This window comes from Erythrolamprus reginae, chromosome Z (genome assembly GCF_031021105.1).
Source record: "Erythrolamprus reginae isolate rEryReg1 chromosome Z, rEryReg1.hap1, whole genome shotgun sequence".
Taxonomy (NCBI): domain Eukaryota; kingdom Metazoa; phylum Chordata; class Lepidosauria; order Squamata; family Dipsadidae; genus Erythrolamprus; species Erythrolamprus reginae.
In genome coordinates this window covers 113,496,636-113,523,705 of record NC_091963.1, presented here as the reverse complement: position 1 = coordinate 113,523,705, position 27,070 = coordinate 113,496,636, and the positions used below count along the sequence as shown (strand labels likewise).

The 27,070-nt window shown below is 40.4% G+C and overlaps 3 protein-coding genes and 1 long non-coding RNA gene across 6 annotated transcripts; 3 read left to right on the top strand and 1 right to left on the bottom strand.

Annotated features, from left to right (window-relative positions):
- Positions 1–1,122: 1,122 nt before the first annotated feature.
- Positions 1,123–6,255, top strand: HOXB7 (homeobox B7). Its single transcript, XM_070767476.1, has 2 exons — positions 1,123–1,599; positions 5,181–6,255. Exons 1-2 carry the CDS (start codon positions 1,200–1,202, stop codon positions 5,432–5,434), a joined length of 654 nt encoding a protein of 217 aa, XP_070623577.1. The 5' UTR covers positions 1,123–1,199; the 3' UTR covers positions 5,435–6,255.
- LOC139176000 (uncharacterized) lies at positions 5,154–26,907 on the bottom strand. Its single transcript, XR_011560594.1, has 3 exons — positions 26,697–26,907; positions 9,880–10,004; positions 5,154–6,683 (listed from the first exon to the last, which is right to left on the bottom strand). It is a non-coding gene; the product is annotated as an uncharacterized lncRNA (long non-coding RNA).
- Positions 9,119–20,483, top strand: HOXB6 (homeobox B6). Of its 2 annotated transcripts, XM_070767475.1 has the most exons (3): positions 9,119–9,298; positions 16,672–16,844; positions 19,181–20,483. In XM_070767475.1, exons 1-3 carry the CDS (start codon positions 9,285–9,287, stop codon positions 19,438–19,440), a joined length of 447 nt encoding a protein of 148 aa, XP_070623576.1. In that variant the 5' UTR covers positions 9,119–9,284; the 3' UTR covers positions 19,441–20,483. The 2 variants fall into 2 exon arrangements, with proteins under 2 accessions (XP_070623576.1, XP_070623575.1); XM_070767474.1 differs by lacking the exon at positions 9,119–9,298 and having other exon boundaries at positions 16,066–16,844.
- HOXB5 (homeobox B5) lies at positions 22,341–25,712 on the top strand. Of its 2 annotated transcripts, XM_070767469.1 has the most exons (3): positions 22,341–23,130; positions 23,522–23,574; positions 24,459–24,523. In XM_070767469.1, the coding sequence occupies exons 1-3, from the start codon at positions 22,473–22,475 to the stop codon at positions 24,462–24,464; spliced, it is 717 nt and encodes a 238-aa protein (XP_070623570.1). In that variant the 5' UTR covers positions 22,341–22,472; the 3' UTR covers positions 24,465–24,523. The 2 variants fall into 2 exon arrangements, with proteins under 2 accessions (XP_070623570.1, XP_070623569.1); XM_070767468.1 differs by lacking the exon at positions 23,522–23,574 and having other exon boundaries at positions 24,459–25,712.
- Positions 26,908–27,070: the final 163 nt, after the last annotated feature.

Below are 27,070 nucleotides of genomic sequence, written 5' to 3'. Positions count from 1 at the left end.
CTATAATTGAGTCCAGCGGAAGAGCTGACACGCTTAAATAGAGATCTGTTGTAATCTTTCCTTCGCGCCCCCTCCCCTTGCCCCCCCTTCCGCCACCAGAAAAAGCAAAAGCGAGCTCCGAGGCTCAACGCCTGTGGCTGTGGAATAAATTACATATAGAATTGAATGGCATTCAGAACGAGAGCTACTGGAGCGGGCAGGGGTGGGGAGGTAGCAACTGAAATAGTAAATAGTAAGTCTCCCAGTGCTCGGATGGGCGAGGGTGGTGCGGGTCAGAGACTGTATCTTCGCGGTGGGAGGGGGGGGCTGGGGAGGGGCGGCAGATGCCAGCGGAATGTCGGGCTTATAAAACCCGCCCCGAGACCGCGAGTTAGGGCGGGTATCTCCTTCTCTCTCTCTCTCTCTTCGCTCCCTGACTCTCTACAGCCCTCGTTTTTCTCTTAGGTAGTAAGCAAGAGGGAGAACAGGGGCAGAAAGGAGAAATATATATATATATCTGTATGTATATATGCCCAGTCTGGAGAGACTTCAAAGAGAGAGGGAGCACAACGCAAAATCAAACCCATGGAAATAAATTTTTCCTGTGTAATTCCCTACCACCACCCTATAAAGGCTGCCGTTTTTGCTTGGATTGACCGAGTGGGGTCCGTTTTCTCTACTACTGCACCTCACTTCTTCTCACTCGTTGGGTTTCGCGACAGTTCTCTTCCGTTTCTTCTTTTTTTGCCGCCACCCACTGCAAATCTTTATTTTCTTTGCCCCAGCCGCCTCCCCCCCCCCGCGCATCTTTCCCCCCTTCACTTGAGAAGTGGTACAAAACGGTGGGTTTACTGACTCCGCGCGCACCCTTCCGCTCCTTCCTAGCTTGGGAGATTTTCAGTATCTACCCTTATCATCAATAATGCATCGTATTGTATAAATTCAGGCCATTGCTCCATACATAGTGTTTTCCCCTTTTCCATATTTGGGGGGGGGGGGTGTTATAGTTTCAGTGGTGGGGGGGAGGGAGAGTTGGAAGGGAGGAGGAAGGTCGGAACGGATTGGTGCTATCCGGATCACGTGGACTGGAGTCACGTGGCCAAGGGAGGAAAAAGGGGGTCCTTTTTGGTGTAAATCTGGAGTCTAATTCCGTAATATATCACGGTACCTCGTAAAACCGACACTAAAACGTCCCGGCCTACAAATCACCCGGCCAGATTATGAGTTCATTGTATTATGCGAATGCTTTATTTTCTAAATATCAGGCCGCAAATTCGGTTTTCCCCTCCGGAGTATTTCCCGAGCAAACTTCTTGCGCATTCGCTTCCAATGCCCAGCGCACCGGCTATGGCTCCAGTTCCACGGCCTCTTTCGCTGCTTCCATGCCCGGTCTCTACCCTAGCGGGGGAGGTATGCACCCCCAGCCCCCCGGCATGTATTCCAGCGGCTACGGTCTGGACACCAGCTCCTTCAACATGCACTGTTCCCCCTTTGAGCAAAACCTCTCCATGATGTGTCCAGGAGACGCGTCCAAGCCCAACTGTAACAAAAGCGAGCAGAGGGACACGGACTTGCGGCACGAAAGCAACTTGCGAATATACCCTTGGATGCGAAGCACAGGTGAGAGGGATCCTTCGGGAGAATTGGAGGAGGTGGGGCGGGAAAGTCTCGGGGAGAAACCAGGATCAGCGGCCGGGTGGGTGGGGGGAGAGGTAATATTGGGGTGGGGGTGGGGGAGGATAAGATGGTGCTGGACTCCTTTTATGACGTTTGCCTCCAAAGGAATCTCTCCCACCCCTCCCCCCTTCTCTCGCTGAGATTCCCTACGAAAGTAACCCGTAAACAAACAAATATTGTTAAATGTTTTATTTCTTCTGTTGTTTCTGCTTCTGAAGACTAGTTGTCTTCGGAAAGCCACTCTGTACTATTAGAGGGAGAGAAGAAAGAGACAGGGTAGTAAAAAGTCGGGTCTTGTTTCACTTTCCTTTCCTTTCGATTGCAAACAACTATAAACTCAAAAGTTTCTCTCAGATCCTGCTCTGTGGAGGTTGATTCTTGTGGATTGCATAGCTATCAATTTTGATTTCAGAGTAGAAATATTTTTTAAAAGACGGGACGCGCGCACACACAGAGACAACATGTTTTATTTTTCAAAGGGGCCATTCTATCAGAATAGGAATCCTAACACACATAAACACACAGGCATACAGATACACACAGGCAAACACATACAGAGAGAGAGTGGGGGGAGAGAGACTATGCCCTTCCTCTCCTTAAGATGTGCAAATGAAGATGCACTTCACCAGTTTCTGGAAATTGGAAAGAGAATCAGAATCATTTTTTTCTCCTTATCCAATTAAAATATGTATGTATGTATGTCAGGAATGTATACATAAGAGACTTGTGGAACCAAAGGGCTCTGTAAGAGTAGAACAAACGCACCCGTTGAGCTTGTTTCACCTAATATCTCCTTTCCCAACTGTGTGTAGTCTGTATTAAGTGTCCAACAGTCTTCTTACCTGCCTACCTTTCTCTGCCTTTTACCTGGTGTTGTACTGTTGTTAGGAAAGGCAATGTAAGTTAAACTCTTAAGGCACCTTGCAAAACCCAGAGGGAAGATAGGAAGCTTCCATCACTGGGCTTTCTAAGCTCAACTGTCCTTAACCCGTTATAGCACCATTATCACATTCAGTAATAGCTCTGTGCTACTCTTGAGAGCCAGATTTCTCTTCCATGCTTGGTAGGGTTGGTGATTCCCTTTCTTACTCCCACAAATCAACTCCATTATACCAATTACTGTTGAAGTATCCCAGTAGAACAAGCACATTGTATTAAAACCAACAGAGGCAGAATTCTAAGGAGCATAGGACACTCCAAACTTGAAGTGAGAGGAAAATATGCTTAGGTTGGAATCCTCCGCATTCACATCTCAAGGGAAATAACTAGTATTTACCTCTGAGTAATCATATGTAGGACCCATGGTAAAAGGTGAAGGTGTTTCTTAATATTGCCTTTTCAAGCTTAGGCTTAAGAACAAGTGGAGGAAAACATGAAGCAACCCTCCCCAATAATTGGAATGTAGGAAGATGGATTAGATTTTTGCTGGCCCCAAATATTAAGGCTAGAGATCAAGACAACATTGCAAAGGGCCAATTTCCCACATTCTTCTACAGCTAGAATGTCAGTGAAAGTGATCACTTCAGTCTAAGGTTGTCCACAGATCAATAGGCAGAAAACTAAATGGATGTCTATAGGAATAGGAAGGGCTCCCTCTTTGGCAATTCTGTAGCCCATGACTATTTTGAGATCTGCCAATTTTCCAGTGATATTCCAGAGCAGCTTTCCTCACTCCAATGCCCTTTGGATGTGTTGGTTACATCTACCACCATGGCCAGCAACAACATAAGCTGTAGTCCCAGGCTTGAGGAGGCACCTGACTGAGGGATCTTCGGGTAAAGTTCTATTTAAAAGTGCTATATATGCCCCATGTAGTTATTTGATACTTCTGGAATAAAGTGGGGGTGGGAGGGTCTGAGGCAAAAAAAAAAAAAGAGGGTAGTTCTCTAGCCAAGTGGCATGAAAAGAGACGAGAGGGGATGGGGAAGAAACAAAGGTTGTGTGTGTATGAAACATGAAGGTACCATAGCTCCAGTAATTTCAGGGGCTACCACCATAGATTAACTTTTCTTTCTTATGTCTAGAGATTGCATGTCAAAGTGCAGTTTTGGTGTCCCGAGGTGGAGGAGAGGCACAATCAACAAGAACTTTCTTTTCCCGCCTGCCTCCACTTTATAGAAGCCAGCGATAGCAGCAGCTTCTGGTAGCAGGGGCAAATACTTCTTTAAGGTTTGGTGCTGGAAGACAAGGCAATATTGAAGGACTGGAGCACAAGGCAGGATACAACCCCCCCACTCTTAAGGAAGGTCTGATGGCTTCTTTCCCCCATTTGGACAAATGCAATGAAAACTGGGGTTTATTTCCTCTGTCTCTTATCTCTCCTTCTCCCCCCATGCCCCCCCCTCTTGCATTTCCTTGAGCCTTGCCTGGAATTAGGAGATTCCACTGCCAAAGCAAGTCTGACCATTTACAGCCTTCCGTTCAGCAGAATTTACAACTCACATTCCACAGACAGCTTATTTTTCCCCTCTTTATATCCTGCTTTATTGCTCTTTTTACAGAGCCAAAGACTACACCCCCTCCCTTTTTTTGCTAAACAATAAACATACTAAAAAGGTAAAGTGGGGGGTCTTTTAACTCTGGCAATAATCGGTGATAAAACACATTGACTCGAAAGCCTTGTAAGTTGTATCAGGCCAGCAAGAAATGACTGCAGAATTTATTTCTGGTTTGAATCCAGATTCTTTGGATGCCGGAGTAAAATAGTTGTGGTCAAAGACAGGATGCTTGCTTTGAGGAATTCCCATATCGACTAACTGAGCCCAGCAGCTTCCGAAATTCCTAATGGGAAAAAAAAATCAAAATACCATTTTCCCCCCTCAGGGGAAGGGGTGAAATAAAATAAAACACAACCTGGAAAGGGAAGGAAGTAACTGCTACCCTAACATTAACCTTCACTAACTTAAAGAAGTTTACCAGATGTGGACATTTCTGTAGGGAGGACCCCTCCTTGTAATTTCATCCACCTCAATTTTTCTATGATTGAACTCTTATCACACAACTCTTATGAGAAAATAAGCAGCAAGGGTTTTATAGAACTTTTCATTCATGCCTGCGTTTTTCAACAAGAATCTTTATGTATTTTTATTGGGAGCGACAGGAATCTTGACATTCAAAAAAAAAAATGTATTGAAACTCTCTGAACAAAATTTGCACCGCCATTAAATTGTCCCAAATCCCTTCAATCCTTGTCCTAAACTCAACCTGATATACCTCCAAATAAGCATCAGTAAACTTAAACTGTGCGCCTAATACTTGCATCTTTTATTTGAAACCATAGGACTGAATATTTAATTCCTGCCTAAAGAAGCTGAAAAAAATTCGTTCATCATACTTGTTTTAAAGGTGACAAAACGCACATGGATTTTACATAAGGAAAATATGTTATTAAAACTGGGTAGTTTAAAACATAGGCATGTTGTGAATGTGCCTACAGGTTAAATATGTTAAAATGCACACAGACGAACATAAAAAAGTGAAAAGCCAAAATAAGCTTGTAAAATTCTTATTTTATTATTTTTCAGGAACTGACAGAAAGAGAGGCCGCCAGACCTACACCAGGTACCAGACCCTGGAACTGGAGAAGGAATTCCATTATAACCGTTACTTGACCAGAAGGCGACGCATTGAGATAGCCCATGCTTTATGTCTTACAGAAAGACAGATCAAAATCTGGTTCCAGAACAGACGGATGAAATGGAAAAAAGAAAACAAACCTGCAGGGCCAGGCTCAAATAGTCAGGAAAAACCAGAGGCTGAAGAAGATGAAGAAGAGTGAAAAGGGGGAAAAAAGGAACTGAATAGAAAGGGAGGAAAGGGAAAGAGAAGATAAAAGGGAAAGAAAGAAATCTGACCGCACTGCTACACAAATTTAGAGGAAAATGTAAAAATTAACATTGTACATTGAAACAAGAAACAAACATCTAAGCAAACTGAAAGGATTGTTTCATCTGCTTCTTGACACTTGGGAAACTACCTATATTAACATTACTCTCTCTTAATTTTGTTTTTGTACAACAAAAAGAAATCTACCTATTAAATGTCTCTTTAGAATCAAATCTAGGTAACTGTTTTGTTTTTATGTGGGTATACATATAGTCCAAGTATTTGTAAATTTTCTTGTTTAAAACTTCTCTTTTTGGATCCTCTTGTAATTTAAAAGAAATGGTTTATGAAGTAAAAATGTGGACGTGGTTAGCACTTTTCCTTAGAAAACCGTGAACTCCAAATGTATGAAGGGAACAAAAAACGTAGCAGAAGACGATTGTTGTACATAATTCTATAAGATTCCTGTCTTCCTCTTCGTAGGTTTGTGCCTCTACGTCTGATTACTGGTGCTGTGTTTTTGTTTTTTCTCGCTTATTTTATTTCATTCTGTTTTTGCTGATGTATATTTTTACATGTTTGGCAACGGACCACTTCGTTTTTACTGTCACTAGAAAATCTGAAATTAATATTGTGCTCAGTAAAACCAATGTATATGATAGATAGCAAATTCTTAAATAGTTTACCAACCTTTTTGATTTGTATACTGTGATTACTATGCGTAGAAAATGGGAAAATAATTAAAAATAACATTATGACTATTGTGTCCAGTAATTATTGTATTTTTTTATTTATTTGTCAAACTTACATGGCGTTCATCTCACAGTGCGAAGTGACACTGAATTGCTTTACATGCCTAAGAGATATCATTTATGTGGTGTGAACAGGGATCCTCCGACTGGTGCCTATGCTTTAAGAGAAAAGATTTCAAATATTCCTTCCCAATCCTATTTTCTTCCATATGCATATTTTAAAATTCCTTTCGATCCTGTTGCAAAAATCCAGTTGACCCTCAGTTGATCACATCCTGTTAAAATCACAAGTTATTTTATTCCCACTGCGTATCCACATATGAGCTTACCAATGTCAGTAATTTGGCCACTTTGGTACAGAATGGAGGGTTAAACTTTATGATGCTTAAGAGCCTTGATTAAGGAAATAAGAGAAACTGCGTCCTCAATTCCCTTTTTCTCAATCAGCTTCTTCAAAATACAAAAGAACAGCAAATAAGATACCCTGATGCTGCTAATAATAACATCAACAAAATGAAATTCCAAATATGAATGCTCACTTCCTTAGATTTATCTCAATTTGAATCTTTATTTATCCTTTCAACTTTTTATAAGGAGACATTAATCCGTGGCTAGTAAAAGTTAACAATAAAAAAATAATACAAATGAGAGTGATTTAACTCAGAAAGGCAACATACATTTATAACAAAATTCAGAAACATTGAAACAAATCATTTCACTTTAGTTTTTCACTTTTGTACTTTCAAATCCTAAAGCAGTAATTGTAGAACTAAAAGAAGAGTGGCATCTTAAATACTTAGTATTTTATTTTTTATGATTGAAAAATTCAAAGATGTTTTTGTTTTCATTGGTGGTAATAAATGCTCAAAATATAAAGGCAAATGACAAATTGGAAAAATCAAAGTGAAGTTTCATCAATTTCTTAATTAAACTTAAAGTAAAAATAAAATGATGAAATTGGTTATTTTTACTCATTTTCTGTAACATTATTTTGATGTTTAAAATTCTTTTCTCCATTATTTTTCAATTATATCTTTGGCTTCAACTATACACTAATATTTTTCAGAAATAATTTAAAAAAAAGATTATTATAGATTATGAAAAGAAATAGATAATATTTAGATACAATCTTATAATATTGCATAGTTACCCTTATCCTCAGCTATACCACACAGAAGAGAAGTGTATTATTGGGCGTATGTGCGTGCAATATAAAGATAAGTGAAATAAATACGCACATATAAAATTATCAAAATAAAATATTAGAAAATAATTGCTTTGCTCTGTTAATTGACAATTGCATACAAAAAAACCTTATCAGTTGTACCCGTCTGAATAAAGAGAGGGAATAGTATAGTTTTTTATTTGAAATGGGTTTGATCTGAAAGACCAAATAAGCAGAAATGTTCCTTTCTCAAGCAAAATTTCAGAGGATAGGTTCAAGGGGCGGAAAAGGAATTCATGAACTGTCCTATCACTCACCTTATGAGATTTTGCTGCATTGGACCACTACTATTGTGTTCGTGGCATGTACCACTGCGGTAGTGTGTACGCCTTCAAAAACCTTAGTGCGCCTGTGCGGGTATACGCCCCATTTCTTTCTTTCTTTCTTTCTTTCTTTCTTTCTTTCTTTCTTTCTTTTCTCTTTCTTTCTTTCTTTCTTTTTTCTTTCTCTCTCTCTTTCCCTCACTCTTGTCTGTGTACATTCACACAAACACGCACACACATACATGTAAATACACATGTTCCACATGCATACGTATACAAATGCATACATATAATAAACATCTATTATGCCTGACTCCGTTAAATATGTTTCTTACGAACCGATTATATACTTTGTTTCTTCCCCCACATGTCTTGAAATTGGGGCATTTAATGTTTTAAATTTCGTAGCGAATTTCCGGAAGAGAAATCGCAGGAGATAATATTTCTCCCCACCCCAGTCCCGATTAAGCTATGAAGAACCACTTTTGCTTTAAAGGGAAGGAAAACATAATTTCAGAACAAGTGCTTCTACACCTCCCTCCCTCCTTCCACCCCGCATTTCCAGACTACTACAGGTATGGGGGCGGCGGTGGATCCCCATAGCGAGAGAAGGGTCGAAAGCTTGGGAGGGCTTGTGCAGAGAGGTGGCTTCGCAGAGGAGGTTCTTTTAACCTTTAATGAAGGAGGGGTCGTTTAAGGCCCCCTGCCGAGATGTGGAGACCCCCCCCCCCCTCAATCTTCGTATATTCTTCTCTCTTCTACTCTCCTTCTTTTTTAAAAAGAAAAGATGGCGGCTGAGAAAAAGACTGCTGTTAAAGCAGTCATGAAGAAATGCAATAAATTCCTTGTTGTTTTATGAAAATTTACAACTTTGTGATAGAACTTTATGAGTGGCTGGGTTCTGCGATTGGCCAGAGCTGGTCATGTGGACTGCTAACCGTGAACATGAACTTTTTATGATTTCCCATGTGGTTATTCTACCATTCTTTTGGCCGCTGTACCTTGGGTCGGATCACTGTCCTCTGTAGGACTGTCGCCTCTTTTAACATTTTTTTTTTTTTACTTTCGTGTATAAGCTCAATAGGGCTAAAAATAGAGGAGGAGCAGGGCAAGCGCCGGCACAAACACACACACACACACACACACACACACACAGTTTCTCTTTCATGCACACACACACACACTCGCACAGATGCACGCAGATATTTGGGACTAAGCTTAAATTAAGCTAATATATTGATCCCCGCCTATCCTTCCTTTTCCAGTTCTCGCTGTACTGACTCGGGTTCTCTCTCTCTCTCTAATGATGGAGGGGGAAATGGAGAAACGGTACCGGCTGGAGGCTTTGGTCATTTTTCAAAGAGGGAAGTTACTCCATTTTCCTTGCAAAAGGACGCGGCAAAGGAAAAAGCTATCAGAAGTCGCAATGGACGGCTATCAGGTTGGGACAATATTTGTCAGCTTACATATAAAAGCAAACGCAATTCAATCTCCCCCCTCTTCCTCCTCCTTCGCCTCCTCCTCTTCATCCTCCTCCTCCTCCTCCTCCCAATCCAGAGAAGGATGGGCGTCAAAAGGTAAGCTCCTACTTTTCTAAAATTGAAGCTCATGTTATTTGAGGAGGCAAAGAAACAAAGACAGATTTGCTTTCTTTTTTTATATGAAATATATAAATATATAAATATGAGATGGGAAAAAGCTATTGTAAAATCTATCATTGTATCACAGAAGGAAGGAAGGAAAGAAGGAAGGAAGGAAAGAAGGAAGGAAGGAAGGAAAGAAGGAAGGAAGGAAAGAAGGAAGGAAGGAAAGAAGGAAGGAAGGAAGGAAGGAAAGAAGGAAGGAAGGAAAGAAGGAAGGAAAGAAGGAAGGAAGGAAGGAAGGGGGAGGGGGAGGGCTTAAAATATCCATGTCACCTACAGAATTTGAGCTACATATATATGTAGCATATATATGTGTGTGTAATATATATATCATATATATGTGTAGCATATATATATGTAGCTTTTGTGTGTGTGTGCAGCATATATATATATATACATATATAAAACACAAACAAACACGGGGGGACAACCCCTTCTGTAGGCTTCTTTTCATTCTTTCTTTTACCCTTCAAATCTCTTCCCCATCCCAGGAAGAACGATTTATCCAGACTTACTTGTCAGCCAGCGAATCCACTCATTTTAAGAAGTTCTGTACAACAGCCAGTTCGATTTAGATCCTTTCCTCCAGGGTGTTTCTGTATGGACGTAGGTGATTTTTCTTCTAAGGAACTATGTAAGGCTGGGAGGGTGAGGAGAGATTAGAACACAGAGAATGGTCACCACAGTTGATAAATACAATTAATAAGGGAAAATTTCAGTTGCACTGTGTTTGAAACTAAAGAAGCAAAAGACCCCCAAATTGTAATGTAAGGGCGTTAACAGACTATAATCCATTGCCTACATTTGGGCGTTAACAGAAAATGCACGTGCATGCATATATGTGTGTTGTAAGATACATCCCTACTGTAGAGATAATAATATAATGTAGATAATAATGTTATTGCATCAGTATTTTAAAATCTTGTTTTTCCTTTTGTTGCTTTATAAATGATAATATTTTCGAATGAATTCTAATTGATGTGCTTCTTTTTAAAAGAGGGTGGTATTTTTATAGAATAATTTAAAATGTTTCTTGGCTGATGTGTTCAATTAGGCATTTGCTAGTAATGTGTTCAAGTCTCAGAAAATTATTGAAAAATAATTACTATTATCTGGAACCGAATACTGCTTTTGTACAGTTTGAAATGTATCCAATAGCTAGTTAAACATTTTAAAACCAAAAATGATCTAACTTTCTTGCCTTTCTTTGTCAACATTGTCTTACTGCAAATAAATCGCAGCTGCACGAAATAATAAAGGGTCGGGAAAAAAATGAAAATGTGTAAATAATATGTCTTCTGCATTTTTCATATGTAGTTATGGACTGTTGGGCATGGATTTAATGTGGTCTTTCTGATTCTCTGTACCCTTCTTTTCTATCCACCAGACATTTGAGAGTTGAAACATGGTTGTTGTTGCATTGATAGAATAGGTTTTATAAAATTTTCAGACTAGTGCTATTTCTAAACTGCTTGTTTTCTAATATTTATGTGTTTATTATGGCCTTTTTTTTCTCTTGTGGGGAAGTATCATTTTCAAGTTAAAAGATGGCCTGTAAGTGGGTTATATCATTTAGATAAAGGCCACTCATGAAAGAATTCGTATTGCTTAAACAACACAGCTAAGTTGTTTATATATGTGCAATTTCCCCCTCCCCGGTGGAGCACCTATTCTGTTATTTTAACTGCTCGCCTTTTTACTCTTCCTTTGCCTTCTCATTTGGTGCTGTTTGCTGCCATCTACCGTCCAATTAAATAACTCTTTGAGTTGCTTTTCATGCTGTACAATGATTAATTTCCCATGAAAACTAGTTTAACTAGACCAAGATTTTCATTTTCTACAGTTAATGTATTTTTGTCATGTAATGGATTAGGCATGCCTACAGAATCTGGAAACGGGACTGAAGAGAATTTCTATCCGTTTATTTTCAGTTTTAGTATTATATGTGTTATAAAAGTGCATTCATGGTAACAGATTATTCTTTTTAAATTGCACGAAGTATTTTTTACAGCTTTCGGAATGTTTAGGAACATTTCCGATGGGACCTGTGTGTGTTTGTAACTAAGGAATTATGTAAGATTCTTTGCTTAATTGTTTCTGTAAACTGATAAAATGAGGTACTTTTGTCAATGTATGTCTGAGAAACCTATTTCATTTTTCAATTGAGAGACATAGTTTGCTATGACTGTTCGAAATTTTTCTAGGGTTAGAGAGGGCTGGTCTGTAAGTATAAACCAAAATGTTATTAAGCATAGGCTATTGCGGAATAGAAACTTACAATATCAGACACAGGCTAAATATAATCATTTTATTTTTATGCCTCAATTATAGGTATTCTTCCAGTTAATATAGACCACGAATTTTGTGTAAATATCATTATAATGGGGTAAATCCTCTTTCAGGTGGTGGATTTTGGGGATAGTTTTATTTTAGAATAACTCTCACCACACAAGATAGCCAAATGACAAATACCTCTATTACTTTCAGAGAGCTGGAAAATCTGTTAAAATATCCTTTTGCAGCATTTCTTTTTTTTTCTAAATCAAAGACCCCCCCAAAAAAATTTGGTGGCTTCTAGTTTTTTTGTTTCTTAACTTTACTCTAAACACCCATTTCCCCTTCTAGTTAATTATTAGCTAAATCCTTTTGATAAAGTAATGAAAGGTAGTTTAACCATTCTCTTTTTGAAAAAAAAATCCTCTTTGATCCCATTAAAAAGATAATTACACATTATAGGGGAAGTCAGGTAAATTAAACACAAATGGCTGAAAATTAAAATTGAATGGTTGTGTGCTTGAAAAGAGGAAATTGAGAGGATGGGACAAAATATTTGTGTGTGTGTGTGTTATGAGTTGTGTGCTTTTAGTAGGTTTTATAAATGCCCACAATATAAACATCAGTTAGACTTGTGGTAAGACAAAAGAAGCTCATCTCTTGTGGATACTTTTATGATCCCAAATAAATTTATGAGGCTATTCAGTTCCCCTCCCTCCCTCCCTGTCTCTCTCTCTGTGTGTGTATGTGTGTGTTTAGGGTGTGCTCAAAGGCCAATCTTAAGTTTATGGTACCAATTTGATTCTTCTGTCAAAGATCATGCTGTTCACTGAATTCCAACATTCCCATTTACAAAGGAAAAATAAAATATTCTTGCTTGCTTGCCCTTTTATATCTTATTGAAAATTTTCTGATTGCTTAAGCTTCCTTCAATCCCCCCCCCCACACTTTTGCCCCTAAATAATTCCCTGGCCTAAGCATCTGCTTAAAGAAATATTTAGGTGTAGGTTTTAATCCCTTCATTTATCTCCCACCACCAGCAACAGCACTTTTCCTGGTGCTTCTAAAGTTGGATTTTGCTAAAGCAAAAAGGCAGGAAAGAATGTGGAGGAAACAGGAGTGTGTGTGTGTGTGTGTGTGTGTGTCAAAAACATGGGGCACTTTTTCAGCAAAACACCAGCTACACACTTCTGTAAATAAATACTGTTAATCTTTGTTAATTCTTCACATGCTTATGTTTTAGTCAAGATAAATTTTCTCAGCTTAAAGCTCTGCCAGTATTGTTTAACAATAACGAGGCATAGAAAAGAGTTTCTTTGCCTTACAGCTGGCTCATATGTTATTTTCAACTAATAAAAATATTAATTGAAAAATATTTGCCCACCATAGAAGTTTGCCAAGGGACCTAAGAATAAGGTGGCCTATATTTTCTCAGTAATTATTAAAGGGGAGGAATGAAAAATTATTAGATTTAGAAAAGAATAGGGTGTTGCACTAAAATAAATATTCTCAACTACCTATGATATTAGATAGTATCTGAGATGGGGGCTATAGAAATCAAACAAACAAACAAACAAACAAACAAACAAACAAATAAATAAATAAATAGAGAGATAAATAAATAGACAAATAAATAAATAGACAATCAACAAACAAACAAATAAATAAATAGCAATAAACTAAGGGATTATTCTGATCTGAAATATTATTGAAAACTGATTTCTCCTCACTACTACAACATATACACAATTTAAAAGATAAAATAGCCTACAGCAGGCTTTCAAGCCATTTTCAGATACTGATTTATTCTTTTTAAAAGTTGTAAAATCAAAATGCACGTGTTTCACTGAAAGAAGTTTTTTTCGTCATATTTGGACAATAAATAATTATTACCACAGGACAAATCAATCAGTGGATTAACTTTCGAATTTACCTATTTTCAGATTTAAAGTCTCAAAAAAAAATGGCAGCATTTAAAATGTTCCATCTGATTGGCGAAATTTAAATAGTGGAATTTTTCTTCAACACACAAACAGATTTGAAAAAGAGTAGGCTTTCTCTATTGTGAAGAGTATCCATTAAATACTCTTTAATGAATTTATTATATATTTCAATTTTAGCTATTTTCTGGTCCTAAACTATCCTTACCAGACCGACCACATCCACTTATCCACAATGTGTATTTCCAGTAATAGTTTTTAAGATTAAAAGTTCAGAAAGTACTCACTTAAGTAATCTGTGTGATTTCCTGTTATTAAGCAAGAAACAGAAGTATTGTGCGGATTTGAAATGAATTAGGGTGGGCATAGTGGCTTAGATCCACTTTCTTACTCTTCTTCTGCCCAATTGTATCCGTTTTTACATATCAGTAAAACATGAACTTAAAGTTAGGATGTACTCTGAACATAAAGGATAAGGGGGGAAGTATCAGCAGGAATACAAATCAAAGACCAGAGGTGTGTGTGTAAGAGAGAGAGAAAGGAAAAGAGAGTGCCTTGAACAAACAAACAAAAATTATTGCCCCTGCTTGCAATGTCCTTTCATTCTAAGAGTTATATCATAGTGGTGTTGGGACCATGTGTGTTTCTATGCCATTAAAACAAAGGCTAACAAATTAGATACTAAGACAACATATTTTGTGGTTCCTTAATCCTTGACAGAAAAAAAAAATCGCATCGGTCGATGCAAGGAGAACATTGCTATGTAAATCCGGTCTGGTCTGAGGGTGTGTGGTGGAGAATTCTTTTGACTAGATTGCACATCTGTAATTTAAGGGCGATAGAGAGCTGGCTTGCATTACGTTTTCATTTGTTCAAAAGCCCAGGGAAATCCTGTGGTAGGTAAAGAGAATCAGGAGTACTTGTGAATTTAGAAAGAGGTGCGTATGTTGGTACAATGGAGATGACGGATGTGAGATCGGTAAACAGGGCTTCAAAGTTTTTGAGAATCGAAAACAGCGCGGGTGTAATGGCTCTTTTTTGGTGAAAAGTTGGAAGATGAGCTGGGTGAACGGGGTGGATAAATTGGTCGGTAAAATGGAGACACACAGAGAGAATGAGAATGACAATGGTGACAAAATGACACGCAGAGGGCAAATAGCATTTTACAATTTGGAACTGCTGTCCTCGTGGAAGAAACTGGAACGTTGTTATAAGATTGCTTGAATTCACAATTGCATAGAAAATGAATGGAATGGGAGGGGGGCAGGAAAGGGCCACATCTTTTAAAAACTATCTGTCATAACCGCGCAAAAGGCAGGGTAAATTTTGTCGCTGGAGATCGAAGCTCGCCCCTCAAATGTGAGAACTGGTGAGGGGAAGAGGAAGTCAGTTGGCCTTTCGGTCAACTTTTTCATTCCTTCCATAGTTACCTTTTTACAAAAAGTTTTAAAACGGATCAACGAATTAGAAGCGAGTTTAATTTTATTCCCGAATTTACTGCAAACTCAAACGCACAAAATAGAAAACCGGAATCCCCAGCCCCCACCCTCTGCCTCCAAAATTCATATCAAGCATCCTGACATCTTTCACCCGGGGACTATCCCCTGCTTTGAATTTAATAATTTCTGGTGTTAGGTGATCAATAAAGGGGGAGGGGGGTTGCCAGTCAGGCCGGCCTGCTGCCTTTAACTCTAACCTGTCCAAAGATGCGGCCTGAACCGTAAAAACGCAAGAGGGCACCGTTCTTTGCGCAGAAAATCGTGGGAGCTGAGCTTCAACACCGGCAATGCCTCCCTCGGACTTCGGATATGGGGCCGCAAATTTACACAGGAGGGTTTGGATTCGATCGGAGAGACCAAATAGCGTGAGGGCAGAAACACATACCCGCGCGAGGGGTGGCAGAGTTGGAGATGAGAAGGGTGAGCGGAGAATAAATTTTAACCCCATCCTCTAGATGCCCGGTCGTACCTCCCGTGGAGTTTAAAAATCCTGAGCTTTGCCCTGCGCTCAAAGGACGCACCAAAAGATCTTTCGCTGGAATTTCATTCCCCTTCTCCAAATCCAGCAATTGAGCGCTTGGACTGGCTTGTACAGTAAAAGGCTCTCCAGTGGCCCCACTTGAACCCAAAGGTGTGTGTGGAGGAGGGAGATAATACGCCTCCCCATCCTCCTCCCCCTTCTCTCCCCCCCCCACTTATATTAAAACCACAAACTTTTCAAGTTGAAAATATTTCCCCTATTTTCCTCCTCCTTCTCCACGGTAGCTGCCAGGATACGATTGGTGTCATTTTTCACATCTTTCACTTATCTCGCGTTTGTTTATTACAAACTTATTATATATAAGTTTATTGCTACCACCTATATCTATATATCCCCAAATAGCTTTGGGTTTATTTTTTCCCAGATACTGAGTGCGTGATAAAGGGGGTGGGGAGCGAAACAGGGGTAAAGAGTGGTGCATTTTGGGGGGGGGGCGTTTCTGTTGTTTAAAGGTGATAGTGTTGGTGGCAGGGATGCTTTCACTGGTTTGTTCTGGGGGGTCCCCTGTGCAGAGCTAACCCCTCTAGGGTGCTATTTCGCAGCCTCCGACTCCTGCTATTGGTCAGCGCGTGATCAGATGGTTCTCTTCCCTTATGTCCCTGGTTGGCACGCGGCCATCCCCCTTCAGCTAAAACCCAATCTCCCATATACTGCTAATAGCTAAACCGCTTGGACTATAAAACGCAACAAATCATAAAGAGCAAAGGGAAAGAACAGACGCTGTTCTTCTGGTTAACTGTCATCATTATTATTATTGTTATTGTCGTTACTGTTGTTATCATTATTATTGTTGTTATTATTTCCAATGAGTTCTTATTTTGTCAACTCTGCTTTTCCGGTGAGCTTAGCCGGGGGTCAAGAACCGTTCCTGGGACAGCTCCCCTTATATTCCGCGGGCTACGCGGATCCTTTAAGGCACTATCCCAGCACGTATGGAACTGGGGGCGGTGGGGTGCAGGAGAAAGGTTATGCGGGCGCGCCTTACTACCAGCAAACCAACGGAGCTTACAACCGGAGTCCAGCCTGCGATTACGGGACATCTGGTTTTTACAGGGAGAAAGAGACGGGGTGTTCTCTTTCGAGCCTAGAGGAGCCTGTTCAATTCGGCCAGGAACAAGCCCGGAAGTCAGAATGCTCGCAGAGCAAGCACGTTTTCGGAGACAACGAGGATCAAAAGTGCTCCACGCCAGTATACCCTTGGATGCAGAGAATGAATTCCTGCAATAGTAAGTTGCTTTCCCCCCCCCCTCTCATTCTTCCCAATCGTGTTAGGTGACAGATGGCTACCCAGATATAGCAGGAAATGTTTTTCTTCTAATCTGAAGCTGCAGGCAGTACAGCCAGAAACTTCTTTCAAACTTTTTTTTTCTGCACTGCCTACTCTGCGCTTCAAAGGCGCTGTCTGGCTTACTTTGTTTGTTTGTATGTTTGTCATATTATCTGCAGGAACTTTCTCTAGAGTTAGTCCCTCTCTTTTAGCCAACTTTCTGTAACTAGAAAGCACAGAGATTTATTGACTGAGCGGTTCTGTCTTGTAGAAGGCAATGTTAGCTGTCACTCACTAGGGGTGATTTAAGAAAAGTGTCTTGGCACTAGCACTCATCCACGCGTGCACATACACTCACACTATCAAACTGACCCCCTCTCCCCAATTGTGTTCAATGGCTCTGGATTTCAACTTCTTTTTCACCCCTCCCTCCCTTTCTCTCTCCCTCCCTCTCCCTCCCTCTTTCTATCTCTCTCTCTCTCCTCTCCCTCCCTTCTCGAAATGATATAGACATGATACCTCTGTGCCAATTTAGCCAAAGGCATATTCAACATATTCAGCCAGTTGTATAATGTCAGGAGGGCTTAAATATTTGAAAAGAGAGCTACATTTTTAATGAAACTCCAGCATAATTGAATGCCTGCCTGAAGAGGAAGTTGTAGATAGTTTTTCTTTCACTCACTCTTCCCACCTTCTTTGTGATCGACGACTGCCTCCAGGTGCCATAATTTCCATGAAAATCCATTTAAAGAATGATAAAGACTCAGCCACAACTCCTCCTCCCATCCCTACATTCCAAAGGGAGGGGAAATTAAGGGAAATCAATAGAGAGAGATAGGTGGAAGGTGGGTAGATAGGTAAGTAGGTAGATAGGTGTTTTGCTGTCCAGAAGAAAGTGAACAGAGCAAGGTTAAAAATAAGTTTAACTTTGGACATTAATTCTTTCCTAATGAAAGTGTGGGAAAGGTGCATAGATAATTCTCTTAAACCAAATCTTATCAGACTCTATTGCACTAATTTTATTATTATTATACATACATACATACATACATACATACATACATACATACATACATACATACATATTCTCTCTCTCTCTCTCTCTCTTATCTATCTATCTATCTATCTATCTCTGTCACATGTTTTGTTGAATTTGAAAATTATATATATATATATATGTGTGTGTGTGTGTGTATATATATATATATATGTGTGTGTGTGTGTATGTATATATACTGTATAGAGAGAATCTGTTTGTCTTTCTGTCTGTCTGTCTGTCTGTCTGTCTATCTATCTATCCATCCATCCATCCATCCATCCATCCATCCATCCATCCATCCATCCATCCTAAAATGTATCTGCATACACACACAAACAAACACATACACAGAGAGAGAAAGAGAGAGAAAAAAGAGATCTGTGTGCCAGTGTACATACACACAAATTGCTCCTAGACATTCAACTGTGTGTAGGAGTGTTGTTCCTTTTAAAAAAACCCTTTTAAGTCACTTCCCTTTCTGCTCCTTTTGAGAGCCTCACAGCGAGTTCAAAGACTTATTTCTCGGAGAACTGCAGCAGGCGAGGAATGGGATTTATTCCCAAGCAAGTGCCCCAGCACAGCAATTTTAGTCCCTGAGAGTACTGCCCAGGAAGGCATTAGAGTTTGCAAGGAGAGAAAGACAGAGAGACTCTTTGGGTGAAGAAGCAATTCGATCAACTCCGCCTCCCCCTCAACAAAGCCAGAAACAGTAAGTTTCTGAGGTACAGCACTGCTTTCCAAAGCTTTCTCTTCCTTTTCTTGTGGAAAAAAAAAGATAAACATGCAAACAAACGAAACAGACTGTATGGTGGCGTTTCACGTTTTTGAGCTGGGTGCCCAGTGAGATTCAGCCAGGGGCAAGCAAAGAACATCTGGGAAGTGTATCCCCCAACTTTTCAATTCAAGCGCGGAACACTATTATTCTGGAAAAAGAAACGTTCCCAAGCGCGAAGCTAAAAGCTTAATTAGATTGGAGTAGGTTCGATTTTATCTTGCATTAGTGAGATAGGACACTGGGTTTTGACCGCTAAGGGTTGTGGAGACAAGAGAGCGGGGCCACTTGGAGTAGGGAAATTACTGCAGGGAGTGAGTCTTTTCCCCTCCTCCCTCCCCCCCACCTCACACACACACACACACGCACAAACTCACAACAACACACTCTGGCGCTTAGCATAGACACCGGCATGTTGTATATATGTGTTAACTCGAGTCAATGTTCAGTAGCACACGCTCTCCTTCTTCTCCATCCCCACCAGGTTCTTCCTTTGGGCCGAGTGGCAGGCGAGGCCGGCAGACTTATACCCGCTATCAGACTCTGGAGCTGGAGAAAGAATTCCATTTTAACCGTTACCTGACCAGGCGCCGCCGCATCGAGATCGCTCACGCCCTGTGCCTGACGGAGCGCCAGATCAAAATCTGGTTTCAGAACCGGAGGATGAAATGGAAAAAGGAAAACAAGCTCCTTAACTCCACTCAGCTGAGCGCCGAGGAAGAAGAGGAGAAACCAACGGAATGAAAAAACGTGGGAGGGTGTTGGGAAGAGAGAGAGAGAGAGAATTGAGAGCCGGAATGAATGCAGTGAGCGAGCGAGTGAGAGAATGAATGAATGAATGAATGGGAAAGAAACCAGAATGTCAACAGTTGGGGAGCTCCAGAAATGACAACTCCTCCCACCCAAAAGGCACAACTGGGACAAACATCTTTTGTAAAATATTTGAGACTGTATGGCGGTGTTGTCCTTTTACATCCTCACTTGCATTGGATTATTGAATTTGTCTTATCCTAACCATGTTTCTAGTCCAATTAATTTTCTCGCCCTCTTCATTGCCCCTTCCCTTTGCCACAGATGGGAATTGTGGTTGTGTTTTGTTTTGTTTGATTTACCTTTGGGTGTCCTCCTTAGGATTCTTGTTAACCCTTGTATTTAAATGGAGGTGCTGCAATATATGTCCATGTCAGGTTTGGGGCTATTTGATTGTCTTTATTTTGTAAAACAGAAGTGTCATGCACGATTTTACTTACTTGTTTGCTTTTTTATATAAAATTAAGTTAATCAAGTCCTGGGTTCTCTGTCATTTAAGGATTATTGTTGTTTTAAGCAAAATTATATTAAAAAGGAACAATTGCAACCTAAAAAGTATGGTGGATTTTTTAAAAAGTTTTTTTAAATCAGTTTTATTTTGTTACAATTTGTATAGTGTTGTATTTGTAGCTTGTGTTAGCTATGGAGATTTTAAAAGACCTATAAAACCAATAAAAAAGATAAAAACAAATACAATGAGGAAAACACTTGTTATGTTCATAATTTAGGATGTTTTTTCGTTCCCCCCACATTGTTTCTGAGAAATATAACTACATCTACATAAAGTGTATGGTTGGTAGTAAAAAAGAAATTTAAAAATCTCCTTTAAAAAAACCTGTGATTTTCTTAATCTGAACAGGGAAATAATTCCTTAAACACTACAGAAGTTAGAGGATGAAAGATATATTCAGCTCCCTCCTCCCACGCGCTTCCAGTTGCTTATCTTACACTTAAATAAAAGACCTTTTCATCAAGAATGTATTAGAGCTGACATTTAACTTTAATATGGATTTTTTTTATTGTTTCTGCACAAAAGAGTTATGTGGGGCGCACACCGCACATATAATAAATCAAAGAAACAGGCTTAATTCTCTGTTCCATTCTACATCTGCTAAAACATACATAACATTTTCATAGCCTTTTTCAAACGTTGGCACAAGTTCCTCTTAGACTATCTCCCCAATCCCCTTTCCCAAACCATCTAACCTGTCTTCATATCTCACTCAAAATTAAGTTAAAATATGAGACTTATCCTTCTTTGATCAAAAGAAAAAAAAGGGGTTAAATAACTGATTTAAAAGGAAATATTCGGGTGGCATTTTAAAAAAGCAGAGAGTCTTGAATCTCTTTTTTTCTATAACTCCTTTTCCTTTCCTTTCCTTTCTGTTCCTTTCTTTTCCTTTTCCCTTTTCTCTTCTTTCTTTTCTTTTCCTTCTCTTTCTTTTCCTTTCCCTTTCTTCTTTCCTTCAAAGCATTGATTACTTAAGGTTAACAATTCTTTGCTGTTGTCCTTAGCAAGCTGTTAACAGCTATCCCCGGTTTGTTCATTTTTACTAATTTATATTTTCTGATTCTTTTTTTTTTTGAAAACAGGAAAAAAAGTAGTGAAACAATAATTTTCCTATTTAACACACTCTTATCTCAAATGCCCATCTATTCATGCATCAATTTCTTCCCACTCCAAATTCAATGAAATGAAAGTCTTGAAGCTGCGTAATACTTATTCTTATTGCTACACTTTTTAGTAGCTGAGACTATTATGATTATATGCTAGTTTCAATACGGCTCATAATTTTCAATGAGCTCCAAGCTGGTTTTTGTCAATTCTTGAAGGTTGGCAGAAGAAGAATGGAAAAGAAAATTGGGACGTGGCTGGACAAAAACAAAGCATTCCAAATCCAAACCTGGCCCATCATTATAACATTGATCATTACCAAACATTTTAGTAATTTATATGAGCATTGAGAAGCCTCTTCATTTGAAACAGTTCCCTCAAGAGATTGCCAGTTGTACAATTCATCATATTGCTGATTATTTTTTTGGGGGGGGGACACACATAATGTGTCAAGATAAGTTGATTTTCCCTTCTGTTATTAAGGAGTAGGAAAAGTAGTAGAAATAATACTATGATAATGGTGATGATAATAATACTAATGCGAAAACATTCAAGCAAGGTTTGATGTTGATAGTAACTCCTAAGTAGGAGATGCAAATAATAAAAGGAGAACAGAAAACGGAGAAAAGAGGAATTGTCATCTTGATTTTCATCCGAATAAATTTTGGCCTGAATAACAGTTTTCTAATATCAGAGCAAAAGCATCACCGGGATTACCTGGTATTTAAAAAACTGTTATTCATAATAGTAATGGCAACAATTTTATACTACTATCTATAAGGGGGGAAATTCTGCATTTTAGAAAGGTATGTTTTCCTCTGGAAGAAAGCGAGAAAGTAAAAAAAACAACAAAGACCAAAACGACACTTTTTTTGCGGGAAAAATATTTTATTTCTAGAAAAGGCAGAGGACACAAAAACTGAGCGTTTGACTACTTTAAAAAAAAAAGTGAGTGAGGTAACCTCCCTCTCGGCTACTTTTTCATTTGCCCAGTAGGTGGCGCACAATGCCAACAAGGAGCAATCTGTGCTGGCGGATTCCTCCCCCTTCTTTTCCTCCCTCTTTGGAAGCCGCGCATTGACATGGGCCTAACGATTCTCGGATCGTCATTATTTGTAACCATAGAGCATGAATTGCCTCTTGAGGTCATCAGTGAGAATTTACGACTGGTCAACAAAAGCACGTGATTCCCAAACGCACCCCCCACCCCACCCCCATATTTGGCCGCATACATAGCAAAAACGAAGTACAGTGCATCGCTATAATTCATTAATACATCATAAATCCTCAAGCACAGGGGTTATAACGACCACGAGCCCCACAAATCAAGCCCTCCAAAATACAAACCCAAATGAGTTCTTACTTTGTAAACTCGTTCTCAGGACGCTATCCTAATGCCCCAGACTATCAGCTGTTAAATTATGGGGCCGGCAGTTCCATGAACGGATCTTATAGAGATCCAAGCAACATGCACGCCGGTTCTTACGGGGGATACAACTACAATGGAATGGATCTAAGCATCAGCCGATCGTCCTCCTCCTCCAGCCACTTTGGAGCGGTCGGGGAGAGCTCCCGCGCCTTCCCTGCCCAAGCAGCGCCCGAAAGCAGGTTCAGACAGGCGTCCAGCTGCTCCTTGTCTTCTCCCGAATCCCTCCCTTGCACCAGCGGCTCTAGCACCACCAGCACCACCAGCACCAGCGGCGGCGGCGGAGGAGGCGGCGGCGGAGGAGGCGGCAGCAGCGGCGGCGGCGGCGGTGGCGAAAGCCATGGAGGCAAAGCAGCCGGGTCCTCCCCTGCCGACCAGGCAGCCTCTGTCGGCGCGGCCAGCGCCACCGCGTTCGCCGAGATAGATGAGACCAGCGCGTCCTCGGGGCCCGAAGAGAGCGGCTCCCAAGTCAACAGCAACGGCGCCCGAGCTCAGGCGGAGCCGATCGCCACCTCCACGCCGGCCACGGAAGGACAAAGCCCGCAGATATTCCCCTGGATGCGAAAGCTTCACATTAGCCACGGTACAGCCTCGCTCCTTTTTAAAATTTGGCTGGGCGGGTGATCTATGCGGTGTGTGGCTGCGCCTTGTGTCTGTCTGTTTCTCTCTCTCTCTCTCTGAGTCTGCAGTGTGTGTGTGTGTGTGTGCTTGCGTGTTTGTGTGTGTGTGTGTACATACGTACACACACACACACACATATAAAACATAGGATTTTGGCAGGACGTATTTGCTTTGGCGACGGGAGAAGGAACACAACCGCATTGTGAAACCACTTTCCTGTCTCTCTCTAGATGCCCTTGTCTATTCGTTTTCAGTGTGTCTTGTTTCTTTCACTCTAACGTTCGATTCTTATAAGAGTGTTTTCTTCTCTCTCAAAAACAGCAACCCCCGTTTGTTTTGTTTTTTTTAAATAGAGTTTTATCAGCATGGCAAAAAAAGTCAAGCTGTATTGGTGGTAACAGCAATAGTAAGTAACAACCTTGTACCAGGAGAGCGGAAGGGTGGGAGATGGTTGGAAAGTGGCAAGAATTGGGGGGGGGCAATGGGAAAGATAAGGCGAAGGGTTAAAACAGGAAGGCACTGCCAACCTCTCTCCCTTCCCTCCCCCCTCCCCCTCCGTCCCACATTTCCCCGTCTGCAAAGGGCGAAATGCGGCGGTGGCAAACTCTTTGCCTTTCCCTTCAACCCAAGGGGTTTAAAAAAAAATATGGAAGAAGGGTGTCCGCTGCAGATAGAGCCTGGAAGCAGGAGCTGCCTTAGCTTCGCCCGCCGGGGCTAACTCTCTTTGGGTGGGAAAGCGAGAGCCCTAAGGATTTCGCTTCCAATGAAATGTGGCCAAGACTGGAAAGTGGGGAGGGTTATAAGGTGCCTAGGAAAGTCGCTTCTCAGTCTTCCAGACAGCCTGTTAAGACCGCCAGTCGAATTAGACTGATGGGTAAAACAGGCCGAGGGAAGAAGAGAGACGCGAAGGGGATGGGTTTCGGAAACCAGGCTCTCTAAAACCTGCGAGGCAGGCCCCCAGAGAAGCGGTTTCCTCCGAGGAAACCTGCGTAGAATTCAGATTTATGCTCGACTCCTGGAAATGTATATATATATATATATGGCATGGGCCGTAAATTAATTAGAATTAAGTCTGGAGCCAGATTAAAAGGAAGGATATTGACTTGGAGGAGGCAGAGAAGCCGTGCGCTCAAATCGCTGGGGCGCTTGTCTGCAGGGTTTTAAGGCGACCGAGGAGGAAACAGTTGAAAGCGCGGTTTCTTTCTGTGCCTGTGATCTAAAAAGAGAAACCAGACCAACAAAAGGCAATTTTTTTTCCCATGTCCTGTTATTATTATTATTATTATTCAGATATGACCGGACCGGATGGCAAACGAGCCCGAACGGCGTATACTCGCTACCAAACCTTGGAGCTGGAGAAGGAGTTTCACTTTAACCGCTACCTCACCCGCAGAAGGCGAATAGAAATAGCCCACGCTTTATGTCTCTCCGAAAGACAGATAAAAATCTGGTTCCAAAACAGGCGAATGAAGTGGAAGAAAGATAACAAACTCAAAAGTATGAGCTTAGCATCTGGTGGGAGCGCTTTTCAGCCATAAATTATATCCAGGAGGAATATTAAGAAATAGGAAAAGAGGGGGCAGGAAGCAAGAACGTTTAAAACAAGCAAAGAAAACGAAAAGCGACAGCCAGCTTTGTTTTTGTTAAGTTTGGAGTACTGTAAAGTGAAGCACTTTCCATTCAGCATGCTGTTGTTTTTTTTTTAAAAAAAAATTATTATTATTAGTAACAATAATAATAATAAACAATTTCATGGGTACTATTATTCCAAGATTGTGTCTTTTGCTGCAATCACCCCCCCCCCTTTAAATTAAAAGACAAAATCCAGAGGCTTCTTTGATGCTTTAGGTGTTCTAAATGTTTTGTGTCTGTGCTATAATGATGCTTTCTGGAAGAAGTCAGCATGTCCTTTTTACTTTTCTCTTTTCTTTTCTTTCTTTTAACGTGCTTTTTAAATGTTATAACTTATTTATAAAGCCAGTATGGGGGAGGAAAGAAGGGTTTTTAAAAGTTCACAACTTTGTGTAGAACCCTATCTCTTTTCCTTCTACTCATGTTGGGGGGCTCCTGCAGTTCAGTAGCAGGAAAAGAAAAAGAAAAAAAAATTAAAAACCATCCACCACAACAAACTTTGTTTTTTAAAAAAACAACAACAACACCCCAGTATATCTCTCTATATAAGCTCATGTATCTGTCTTTGAAATTGTCAAGTCTGTGATTTGATTCCTGGCCTTGTTTTTATCCCAGGCCAGTTCTGCAACTTTCCTTCTTTCTTTTTTTTTAAATAAATGTGAGTGAAGTTCACTTTAAAAGGGTATATGATTGGACCAACCATAGTATGTTTAAAATGTTTGTAAATACTAGAAATATTTCTACAGTGACTAATAGGAAGTTTTAGTGGGCAGGGTGAATTCAGTGTTTCTGTGTGTCTGAAATGGCATTTGTCATGTCTAGCTGCCTGTTCTGATCCTTGCCAAAACGCTGTTCGTATTGGTTTGTAGCCTTAACATGAAGTCAAATAAACGTTTCTCCTGGCCAGAAAAATAGTGCCCTTCTTTGCATTTCTTTATTCCACCATTTTCACAAGTCACAGCATTAAAGTTACTCATCAGCAAAATCTACATTTTAAGAAGAGGCCCAGAGAGAAAGTGTATACTCTTCACCCACCGCTTGACCCAGCTTCCAGGTTCTCCTTAGGGGTCTTTGTCCCACTCCCCTAAAATCTCTAATGAGCCAAGGATACAAAATCATCCCCTGTAAAAGGTGCTAGATGCTGAATTAGCACAAAGAAGAAAAAAAAAAAAGAAGAGAAACCAGTGGTTCAGTTCTCAAAACTTCTCTGGCCATTTTCTTGACCAAAAAAATGTATATCTCATTTTAAAGGCTTTAAAGTAAATGTGATTCAGATTACAGCGTCAAAAACCACAAACCAAGCATTTAGGGAGCCACTGAAGTTATCATAGAATGACAACGTGCTAAGTGAAATTTTAGAGCTAAATACACATGTTATTCTCTGTTCTATACAATCCTGCAAATATTATACAAACACACACACACACACAATGCATTCAGGATGGAAAATCACAGTTGTCTCAACAGAGCTAAAACAAACAATGTGCATGAGGCAATTTTTCTTTTTCCCTTTAAAAATTAATCTGGTAATCTAACTTTTTCCCCTCCTCCCTTTAAATCACAGTGCTATGATTAAAGTCTGTTGCAACAGGGAAATAAGTAGTCTTTGATATTCTTATATTATAGCTTACAGCATGTTCTCTCTCTCTCTCTCTCAATCTCTCCCCCTCCCTCCTCTCTCTCTGTCTCCCCTCCCTCCTTTCTCTCTCTGTCTCCTCTCCCTCCCTCCCTCCTCTCTCTCTGTCTCTCTCTATCTCCTCTCCCTCCTTCCCTCCCTCCCTTCTCTCTCTCTGTCTCCTCTCCCTCCTTCCTTTCCTTCTCTCTCTCTCTCTCTCTGTCTCTCCCCCCCCCCCTCTGACACTCTTGTAGTAAGTAAAATTGGTCTTACAAACTTACCCCAAACTCTTTGGTTACTTCTTAAAATGGTTTTGAGAGGGCTGGGGTGTGAGTTGTCATTTCCAAAGCAACCCATTTTCTCGCTTTCTCTTGATTATACATAGACACACCACACTCGCCCTGTGCGTGCACAAACATACACGCATGCATGTATATATTTTACCCGTAGCAAAGTAAGTAAGTATACCAAAAGTGGCTGTGACATTAAGATGTCAAATGGATAGGGTTTTATCTAGAAGTTAGATCGTAAAAATCGCCCAGACCTCAGCCAGATACCCCTCACTGGCTCTCAAAAGTCACGTGAGGTCCATAAAGTTAGTTTTATGGTTTTGGGGAGTTGACAATGTACAATATATTTCACATTCTCCAGAATG

Coding starts and splice junctions, on each gene's coding strand:
- HOXB7 (XM_070767476.1), top strand. CDS start 1,200: ATGAGTTCATTGTATTATGCGAATGCTTTATTTTCTAAATATCAGGCC. Junction 1,600..5,180: donor CCCTTGGATGCGAAGCACAG/GTGAGAGGGATC, acceptor ATTATTTTTCAG/GAACTGACAGAAAGAGAGGC.
- HOXB6 (XM_070767474.1), top strand. CDS start 16,424: ATGAGTTCTTATTTTGTCAACTCTGCTTTTCCGGTGAGCTTAGCCGGG. Junction 16,845..19,180: donor GAGAATGAATTCCTGCAATA/GTAAGTTGCTTT, acceptor CATCCCCACCAG/GTTCTTCCTTTGGGCCGAGT.
- HOXB5 (XM_070767468.1), top strand. CDS start 22,473: ATGAGTTCTTACTTTGTAAACTCGTTCTCAGGACGCTATCCTAATGCC. Junction 23,131..24,458: donor AAAGCTTCACATTAGCCACG/GTACAGCCTCGC, acceptor ATTATTATTCAG/ATATGACCGGACCGGATGGC.